The sequence below is a fragment of the Sparus aurata genome, unplaced genomic scaffold (genome assembly GCF_900880675.1).
Source record: "Sparus aurata unplaced genomic scaffold, fSpaAur1.1, whole genome shotgun sequence".
In the NCBI taxonomy this organism is placed as follows: Eukaryota; Metazoa; Chordata; class Actinopteri; order Spariformes; family Sparidae; genus Sparus; species Sparus aurata.
The window spans coordinates 91452-102621 of NW_022045147.1; the positions used below are offsets into that span (position 1 = coordinate 91452).

At 40.5% G+C, this 11170-nt stretch overlaps 1 protein-coding gene across 1 annotated transcript; it reads left to right on the forward strand.

Moving 5' to 3' along the window:
- Positions 1 to 832: 832 nt before the first annotated feature.
- LOC115578005 (stonustoxin subunit beta-like) lies at positions 833 to 6532 on the forward strand (the record flags this gene model as incomplete). The annotated part of the gene is made up of 3 exons (XM_030410867.1): positions 833 to 990; positions 1514 to 1673; positions 6047 to 6532. Coding segments are annotated over 3 exons (804 nt in total), but the record flags the coding sequence as incomplete, so codon positions are not given.
- Positions 6533 to 11170: the final 4638 nt, after the last annotated feature.

The following is an 11170-nucleotide window of genomic DNA, read 5'->3' on the forward strand; positions in this document are numbered from 1 at the left end:
TCTGATCTTCTATGAATCAGACCTGACAGAGTGTGGCATCGATATCAGAGCAGCCTCAGTGTACTCAGGAGTGTTCACACAGATCTTTAAAGAGGAGAGAGGACTGTACCAGGACAAGGTGTTCTGCTTCATCCATCTGAGTGTTCAGGAGTTTCTGGCTGCTCTTCATGTCCATCTGGTGTTCATCAACTCTAGAGTCAATCTGATGTCAGATAAAAAGCGGTCAAAATCCTGGCAGCCTAAAGTCTTTGGAGACAAATCAACACGTTTCTACCAGAGTGCTGTGGACAAGGCCTTACAGAGTCCAAATGGACACCTGGACTTGTTCCTTCGCTTCCTCCTCGGTCTTTCACTGCAGACCAATCAGAATCTCCTTCGAGGTCTGCAGACACAGACAGGTAGAAGCTCAAAAACCAATCAGGAAACAGTCGAGTACATGAAGAACAAGATCAGTGAGAATCTGTCTCCAGAGAGAAGCATCAATCTGTTCCACTGTCTGAATGAACTGAACGATCGTTCTCTAGTGGAGGAGATCCAACAGTACCTGAGTTCAGGACGTCTCTCCACAGATAAACTGTCTCCTGCTCAGTGGTCAGCTCTGGTCTTCATCTTACTGTCATCAGAAAAAGATCTGGATGTGTTTGACCTGAAGAAATACTCTGCTTCAGAGGAGGCTCTTCTGAGGCTGCTGCCAGTGGTCAAAGCCTCCAACAAAGCTCTGTAAGTGTGGAGAAGTTTCTTTAGAATGCAGAAAATGTGCTGTTATTGACCCAAATACAAATAATTTTCTTGTTCTGCTTATTATTCTTTATCCAGACTGAGTGGCTGTAACCTCTCAGAGAGAATCTGTGAAGCTCTGTCGTCAGTTCTCAGCTCCCAGTCCTCTAGTCTGAGAGAACTGGACCTGAGTAACAACAACCTGCAGGATTCAGGAGTGAAGCTACTTTCTGCTGAACTGAAGAGTCCACACTGTGTCCTTGAAACTCTCAGGTCAGGATTCTTTTTTTTTTTTTTCATTATTTCATGTGACTGTACAATTAAAACTGGTCTAGACCAGACATGGTAAAGGATCACCAAAATAGTTACATTTCATCCTGATGGAAGCATGAATGTATTTTACATGCAATGTTGGTCTTTCAGTTTATTCTGCACTTTGGTTCCGATTTATTTATCTCAACAACCATTGGATGGATTGTCATGAGGTTTGGTTCAGACATTCATGCTCCCCTCAGGATGAACTGTAATTACTTTGGTCATCCTCTGAATTTTCTTCTGATGCCATCATCAGGTCATCATTATAATCTGTTCAATATGTTGGTTCATGACCAAATATTTGCAAAACTAATGGCATTTACATCAGCTTCAGTTATACTCTGTGTTAAGTACTGATCAGTAAATTTATGAAAACTAAGATGATGAATATAATAATTGTTATGCCCTTAAACACAGATGTGCACTGAATTATCAGGACTCTCAGCTGATGTGTGATGTGTGTTGTTTTGTGTGTCTGCAGGCTGTCAGGCTGTCTGATCACAGAGGAAGGCTGTACTTCTCTGGCCTCAGCTCTGGACTTCAACCCCTCCCATCTGAGAGAGCTGGACCTGAGCTACAATCATCCAGGAGACTCAGGAGTGAAGCAGCTATCTGCTCGACTGGAGGATCCAGGCTGGAGACTGGACACTCTCAGGTATGTAGAGTCCTGCTGCAGCCACAGACAGTCAGTGTGAGACTATGTATCTCGATTGTAGATGGTTCAGTGTCAGGAGGTCGGCTTTGTTTTCTCCACCTCCAGTTGATCAGTTCAGTTCAGGAGAAAAGGCAGCATAGCTTGAAGCCAAGAGTTACAAGTGAGGAGACAAAGATGAGAAAAGAACAGGTGAGGATCAGCGACAAGGAGAGTTTTGGTGCAAACCCTATAAAGTTAAAACCTCTTTCTTCAGACTAATTTAGTGCTTGTTCAAAATGTCCCTGTTTGATTTCTTGGCCTCTGGTTTTGCTGCTTGATGAACCACTCACCCAAACTACTTCACACTCCACACTGACTGCAGAGGATCATCAAAATGTTAACATTAAATCTAATTTCCACCACATCACTGCTGTGTTATGATGTTCATAATAACAATAGACCCTCTTTGTCAGATATCTAATCAGAAAATACTGAACCTCACATTCAAGAGATTTCTGTGACACATGAATGAATTTAATCACTGAATGTCATAGAAACTGGAGAATCAGTGTTTTTGCCAAAGTGCTTGACTTGAACTTGAACTTAACATGGTTCTGACATGGATCTTTATCAACACTGGAGTGGTTGCATTGTAGATCATCACTGACAGTTTATTTCTGCCTCAGTGTGAAATGATTTACAGATTGTAACAACTTTCTATGGCATCAGTTTAAAGTGAACAGAAGATATAAAACAGTCCAAAAACAACGTTATATGACACGAGGTGTAACATTCCCGTCACATTACCATAACAGCAGCAGTGCATAGATTAATTTAAGATGGGCTCAGTGGTGCCGTCTTGGCTCCTGTCATGAGGAAACTGCTGCTCCAGCTGAGTTTGGGCTGTTTTGGGTAGTTATCATTATAACAGCCTGCAGGGGCAGGAAAGTTTCAGGGTTTTAAACCGTCAGCAAAATCAAATGACAAAAGAAAAGAAAACATTCAGTGATCAATCATCTGCTCCATTGATTAACATGATATGTGACCTGTGCAGAGCTGCAGCTCTCTACAGTAGTTGGTGGACCTCTGGTTTAATGCTGTTGTAATTTACTTCAGCCTGGCTCGTAGCTGCTGACTCAGTTTCACTCTCAGCTGTTCTGGAGTCTGTTAAAGTGCAGCTGGTGGAAATCCAATGTTTCCTGAGTTTGCTGCTTCAAAATAAAAACTTTGAAATAACTGCATAATGCAGGACTCTTATTGTGAAGGATTTATAGGAATTATTAAACGCAGGAAGATGGCGCGACAACTTTGCATGAATGGACTTTTCATTTCTCTTCTGTGGCAGCAAACAACACATGGTTTCAGTCACTAACTGAGTCTATCCACACACTTTATGTCCGACTACAGTAATAACAGCAGCACTTTACTGTGACTGCAGCAACGTGCTCATAGCTCTGTCACATACCAGAGAGACTCACTCCCTACCAACACAACACAGAGTAGTGTTTGTTGTCACAAGTTATAGAGCTGCAACTAACAACTATTTTCATAAACCATTAATTAAAGACAAAAGCAAAGTTTTAGTTTTTTACATTTCAATCATTTTATTAAAATAATTAAACATTTCTCTTACATTTTAGTCTTCAGTCTTGTTCAGTTCACTTTCAAACGACATTAATGTATCAGAGGTAATGAAATATCTCAATTATAAGATGCATCACAATGCAGAGACAGAGCTTCATCAAACATGAAAAACGCTGCAGCTGGATACAGGTTTTGATGATTGAAAAGATGCAGCTTTTATTTTGTAGACTACTGTAGTGTGATTATTGGAAGGATTTTCAGAGTAAAAGATGAATTTAAATGATGAACAGTAGCCGTGTGCAGTGATATAGATCATTGAGGATGACGAACACTGAGATGCATCGAGAATCATTGACAGCTGAATCGTAATGGAATCGTGAGGCTGTCGAAGATTCACACCTCTAAAATGTTTGTTACATGAAGAATGCAGTAAACTAAATAATGACTGAAGTTTGTTTTCTAAAGTGCACATAACACTCCTTCATCCTCCACCATTGATAGTGGCCTCATGTGTGTTAGCAGCATACTGAGGATACCATCAGTCAGAACAGCTGCTGGCTGTGGTGTCATGGGGCGTCCTTCCTCACAACGTAGTCATCATGTTGACTTGTTTCTTTGTGAAGTGACAGACACAATATTATATAACATCAGTTTGCATAGTAGCACAATTCACATGAAGCTCAGTGAACTCAGTACACACCTTGTTGTTTTAGTTCATATCTGCTGATGTAAAGAGCAAATACAGATCAGGCCTGTACAATAAAACACAACAACAACAGAGCAGCACTTCCTCACAACATGTGAAAAGTACAAACATATTAGAGAAACACATGTTAAACATGTAATCTATTACATGTTAAACATGTGATAGATTACAAAGGGTTTGTTGAGCCAGTAGATGCAGAAACATGAACAGTCCTACTAGGGGAGAACCCAAAGAGCTGTGATCCAGCAGCAGTCTATGTTCTGCTGCCACAAACTGAGGGACAGTGAGTGACAGTCAGCTGACAGTTGTTCATCTTATATGTGATGACACTTATTATTTAGTGTTGTGCTGTTATTGTCAGTTTTGGTTACACTTATATTTATGTTGTGTTTTCATCTACTGTACTAGTCTTTACACTACAATGTTCTTCTGCTTTTCTTGTTTTGGCCACATGTTTGTGTGACATCGTGCCAATAAAGACATTTTGAATTTTGATTTGGATTTATAAAATTAAATAAAAAGATAAATGTACATTGTTAATGCAGCCTGAGCCATGCACTGAGAATAAAAAATATCATGTAATATATATTTTAACAGAACAGATGTGCTCAAGTTTCTATTGTCGAAAAATAAAGACTTCACTTCAGACGATCTCTGACTACGACATGAAATATTCTAAAACCTCCTCTGATGTCCTCCAGTGTCTCTGACTGTACTTCAGCTAATTACCTACCAGGGGGCGACACTGATCCATCACAGACCTGAGAGCACAGACGGAAGCTGTTTCTGTCTCAAACGTTGGTTTATTACATTGAAACCTGTAATGTAGCCGGGCCCTAATCTTGTGTTTGTAGGAACAACAGGTCCAAAAGTTTATCCTGTCCAAACTTTTGTTGTTGCAACCCCCTAAAAACTTCTACTATTGAATTCAAATTGAACACTGAACTTCTTTGAGTCATCAGCAACAAACCTGCCAACTATGAATTAGACTGGATGAACGGTTCTGGAGACATGTGAACCACAGACAGACAGAAAGAAAGACAGATTCCTGGCTTCATAGTCAGATGTTCCTCTGGTCACATCTGGACACATCATGTTCACCACAGCAGATTTCAGACTAAGAGACATTTTCTGTCGTTGTTTCTGCTTTTAATGGATCAAACATGACATGAAGTTCTCCTCACAGTAACTATTACTGCTGTAATATACATCAGATATCAATCCAGCACCAAACTATAGTAACATGAACATGTCAACACATGAAACCATGAAACTGTTTCTGTCACAAACAGGTTCAGTGACACTTGTGAGGTTCTGGAGGGAAACAGTCTGGGAGTCTCTGTCACTTGGTTTTGTGGCAGAGGTCGGGAACCAACGTCCAATGTTTTCTGATTGATTTATTACGTATAAATTGTATTTGTTTCTTTGCTCAGTAAAACAAAGCAGCAGAAACACAGCAAGAACAAAAAGCAGACTGTGCAGCTGAGATTCAGAAAAGCCCTCCAAGCTTCAAACAGGAATCGAACCTCAAAAGTTCTGACGTCCAAATCCAAAAGTCCTATAATATAGAAACATAAGCACAAGTTGACATTGGATCAAACAGCAAGCGTAAGGTCGCCCACAGGAAACAGCAACAACATCCAATAAAATAAAGATGAAGTGATAAATCCAACAGGAGGTTTGTGTGTGTTCTCAGATGTTGTCGTCCTCTTTCACACACACCAACATCCTGTGGCTCACTCTCAGTGTGTGAGGAGAGTGGCAGAGGTGAAGAGGTTCAGGGAGAACAGGGAGAAGCAGCCTGATGGACAGATTGTGTTTCTGTGTATGAGAGTCATGTCATGTCCATGTTTGCATGCTGAAAGAGGATGTGCTGCTCTGACCCCCCTCCTCCTTTCAGGGTGGAGCCTGCTGGAGTCCGATGGTTGACACCAGGTCCGTGGAGATGTGAGTGTCTTTTTACTTTCATTCATGAAAACACTGTGACATCACTCATTCACATCTGTGATGTCATCATCACACTGATGACACATTAATAACTGCAGCTGTGTTGTGTCTTTTTCTCTCCATCAGATTCCTGTGAGCTCACAGTCGACACGAACACAGTCAGCAGAAAGATCAAACTGTCTGACAACAACAGGAAGATGACACGTGTGGAGGAGGATCAGTCATATCCTGATCATCCAGAGAGGTTTGAGTCCTGGTGGCCTCAGCTGCTGTGTAGAACTGGTCTGACTGGTCGCTGTTACTGGGAGGTCGAGTGGAGAGGAGATGTTTCTATATCAGTGAGTTACAGAAGAATCAGTAGGAGAGGAGGCAGTGAAGACTGTTGGTTTGGAGGGAATGATCAGTCCTGGAGACTGAGGTGCTCTGATGATGGTCGTTACTCTGTCAGTCACAATAACAGACGAACAGACATCTCCCCCTCCTCCTCCTCCTCCTCCTCCTCCTCCTCCTCCTCCTCCTCTGGTAGAGTAGCAGTGTATGTGGACTGTCCTGCTGGCACTCTGTCCTTCTACAGAGTCTCCTCTGACTCACTGATCCTCCTCCACACCTTCAACACCACATTCACTGAACCTCTTTATCCTGGATTTGGGTTCTTCAGGTCCAGTTCTGGTTCCTCAGTGTGTCTGTGTGGTGTTTAGTGTGCAGAGTCTCCTCCTGTCACAGAAACATTGTCAGTGCTGAACAGTTGAGTCTGTACAGGATCACAGTCACATCAATCTTTCAGCTTCTTGGAATAAATTCATCAGTCAACTTTGTGCAAAATGATTCAAACTGATTGAAAAGATTCTTCATTTACATTTTAAACTTCTTCCATTAAATTGTGTAAATTGCGTTGACTTGTACTTTCTGTCATGTGTTGTTTTGAATTCTGGCTCTTGTTCCAATAAAATCCAGAACTATCAGTGAAATGTAAGAAACAGAAAACATTGACTCGTCTGCAGCCTTAATTGTAAAGAATCATTGTGAACAAAGTTGTGAATGGACAGTAAAATCTGATCAAATGTACTCGACACTCCACCTGAAACACTCTGACTTGTTTCATGTGTTTCTAATGATGAAACTAAAAGTTTGATGGTGTTGGTTAACACATGTAATTATGTCTGTAGTGACGTGATAAACTGCACAACATCTGTTCATTTCTGTGTGATTATTATATGAGAAGAAAACACATTTTAATGACAATCATTGTGTTTCTCTCAGTGTTTTGTGGCTGTTGAAGTCCGGCTGTATTTTCAGGACGTTTGTTGGATTTGAATCTCGTCCGTCAAACTAAACAGCTGTGAGAAAAGTCTTTCTCTGTCTGAGCCGGTTGGCTGAAGATGTTTGGAAGTCTGAGAGCCGGATGAAATACTGAAACACTTTCAGAGATCACAAACTAAACTGTCCTGATGACGTTTTTAAACAAGTGCTGAAGAGATTTGAGCTCATGTTTGATGCTTCTGAACGTTGATGTTCAGAGCAAAGAGTCCAAAACTTGTACAAATTGTTCCTTTTTGTTTAAATCTGACTGTTTGTGAAACGATCAGCTGACGAGTTTATAATCAGACTGAAAGATGTCGCACAGCATCACTGAAATGTTTCTCCTCTGCTAAAGTAGCTCAATGTAAGAACTTCAAATATTTACAATATTAATGAGGTAATAAGACAATTTTCCCAACAGAACACTGTTTGAAGCCAGAGAGGTGGCAGGGTCCGCCACATATAAACACAGTGAAACAGTATAAAGTTTATTTAGTTTGTTGATCAGCTGATGAAGATCTTTGTCTGCTCGTTGTTGTTTCTTGAACTAAACTACAGACTGCTCCTTTAAACTTTCTTTCCTGGCATCAGAAATCGAGTGAAGAACAAAAACTTTGACTTGATTTTAGAAAATATCTGAAACAAGTATTATTCTGTCTGATTGCAGCACAGCGAGCACAACTTAAACTCCTCTTTTTATTTTATTATTCTGACTTGTTTCAGGATAAAAGACGTTTTTAAAACAGATTTTTAATATTCTTAAAGCTTAAACATGTTTTCTTTTAGAGAAGGAACAAATAAATAATAAAAGCAAAACAGAATGAGTGTAAAAGTTTGCTGAGACATGAATTGATGATGAAATGAAAGCAGGTGGCAGCACAGAATCAGTGGGACTCAGAGATCTTCTGTCCTGACGACTCTCATCAATCTGTATGTGACTCATTTGTTTAACACTCACATTCAATCATTCATTTTCTCTTCAGTTCTTTTGTTAAACGCTTTAAGTTCTCACCAAATATGTTCAATGCTTCAATATGTGTGTGAATCAATAAGTCATGTAGTGATTATGGGTCGTTCCAACCAGCCAACTCACCCACAATCCAGAACTTTTCCCGCTTCTCCAGAACACTTCATGTAGAAACTTAAATGAACTGAATGTGATCGTGCAGCTGAACTCCAAATACTTTTTAACTTGTGGATATTTGAACTTTGACTCTTTAAACTCAATTTCAGGATTTTGGTGAAATTTGAGACAAAACAACTATTTGGATTTTACAAGTTGTCATGAATTGAACAAAAGTTTCAACACAAATGTCTTTAAAAAGAATGTGTGACATGAGCTGGCAGGTCCTGGGTCAGTCGGTGTGGAGCGACCCGTATCTACAGAACATCTAAATATCTTATTTTACTCTGTCGTTTACTGATGTTCTGTAAATAACACGTGTCATACTTTCCATACAACTTCAGTTTTTATATTTCAACACTCTCACCTGAAAAACATTCAGGACGTAAAATCAAACGTCTCTGAAGCTTTATTTAACAAGATGTGTGTCACTCACATGTTGATGTTTCTGGTTGTTTATGTGTTTTTATAATGATGAGAAGGAAAACAAACCTGTGATCGTGTTCATAAACTCATCTGATGGTTTCCATGGTGACATAATAAACAGATGGATGTAAAAACAGGTTGTTTATCAGGATGTTTTATTACAAAAACTGAATATTAACAAGTCTGTATTATTATGTATATTCATTAAAATGTCTCATTTTGCTGATGTGGTCTTCATGTTATTTATTTAGTGTTTCTACCGTTCTGACAACAGATGTGACATGTTTAACCAGAGTTTGATCACTTTTACTTTGAAAATACTCACGATGGAAGACTGAAAGAGGTGGAAACCTTTTAGAAACAGGTGAGCATCATCAAAGATTGTATAGTCTGAGGGTCTTAGCAGGAAGTAGACGGAGCCGGAATGATCTCCTCTGTCAGTAGAAACACCTGGTTTCACCTTTTAGAAACAGGTGAGCATCATCAAAGATCGTCTAGAGTCTAGATGATCTTTGATGATGCTCACCTGTTTCTAAAAGGTTTCCATCTTTTCCCAGAGATGATAAAGAGCTCTGTGAGGAGCTGTTGTCTGTAACACCACTGAGACACATCGAGAGGAGAGGACATATCTGCAGCAATAAAGGAGATGTTGAGACAGAGAGGTGTCGATCTGAACCAGGTGGTCTCATCACCACAGATGGAGCCCCTGCCATGGTGGGAAGAGAGAAGACGACCCTGATCTCAGAGCTCACCACCGTCTCATCCATCACACTGTTCTGTGCGCTGAAGTCATGAACAAGAGCAGCTCAAGAGTCAGACAGCAACACAGATTTCACTGTTTCTGCAAGATGAGCACAACATGGAGACGGTTGCTGTGTCGGCTGACATCACATCACACCTTCATGAACTCAAGTTAAAGCTGCAGGACCGGAAACATTCAGTGGTTCATTGGATGAAAGCTGTCAGATGTTTCCACAGGAAGCTGCACATTTTCACAGCAGATGTTGAAGGAGAGTGAACACACTTCCCAAAGCTGCAGAACACACTCAGTCTGAGAGAGATGTTCCTCCCCGTGTTGACTTCATACACAAGCTGAGTGGAAACTTCAGTAAAAGCTTTGACAGCTTCAGCCTCGGGCAGCAGATCCTCCTGCTGACCCACAATCCTCTCCTCATCACAGAACTTTTCACAGGAGGTGACACAGACGTTGAGGTGGGCTCATGTGGGATCTCTGCAGCTGGAGCTCATTGATCTGTGAGGAAGTGATGCATGAAGAGCATTTAGAGGCCACTGACCTGCTGCTTTCTGGCTGCTGCACACTGTTTTCATGGTCTAACCAAAGCAGCACTGCACACCTGGACCACGTTTGGACCCACTGACGGCTGTGAGTCGGCTTTTTCCACCGTCAACAATATGAAGAACGAGTCTGGTTCCAGGCTCACAGGTGAACACCTACAGATCTGCATGAGAACGGCAGCGACTCCATTCAGCCAAGATTGAAATCAGTGGCAGGACCATCACATGCCCATTCCTCTCAGGAAGACAAGTCAAAGAAAAGAAGCAGATATTCAAAGAGAAAAGGCTGTTTGCACTTTTTATTGACTGTTTTCTGAATATGTTGACGTGTTTTCACTTGAAATGTCTAATTGAAGCGTAAAAAAGGTTATTCTGAGCTCTGTTTTCACCTTTTATAGCTTTTATACTGAGGCCTCTATTTTCTTTGACTTGAAATAAAGGCCTTAAATTCATTCACCTGTGACGACTTCTATTTCTGGTAAAATATCTGGTTGATGACTGTACAAGTGTTGAACACTGAATGTGGGGAAGACTGTAAGACACAAGCTGGACTTTGTGAGGTTCAGACCTTTTACTGGGAGGAAATTTTAGTAACTTTAAAAGCTTTGATTGATTGAATCAATGAATTTTCTTTGCCATCTATTCAGGTGTCATTTAACTTTACGATGGAACCTGCGAGAAAGAAAAGATTTTCCCTGTCTGGGAACAATTTGAGCTGATCTCCCATAATAATGTATACATAGTAATTACTAGTGTAATATAAATGTGGCAACACAGCATATCCCTTGTTCTGATTTCTTTCTTCTCATGTCTGGTATTTTAAAAGGTGAAGTGTCTGTGTTCCAGAGAACTTGGATACAGCAACACCTCCTCTATGCTGAGGCATTATAGGGTCTTACATGGGAACAAGGAGACCAACCAAGGTGGACCAAGCTCAGGTAAGCCATTTTAGGATGCAATGATAAGACAGCATACAAACATACAACTACAACATTAATTTATATTTTAAATGTGACTAATTAATGACATCTGTAATTGAATACTGTCATTGTCATTAGGAGGGAAGACTGATGTGGATGAGGCATGGTCACCATGGTTACTAAGGATTCCCAGCCCTTCACTA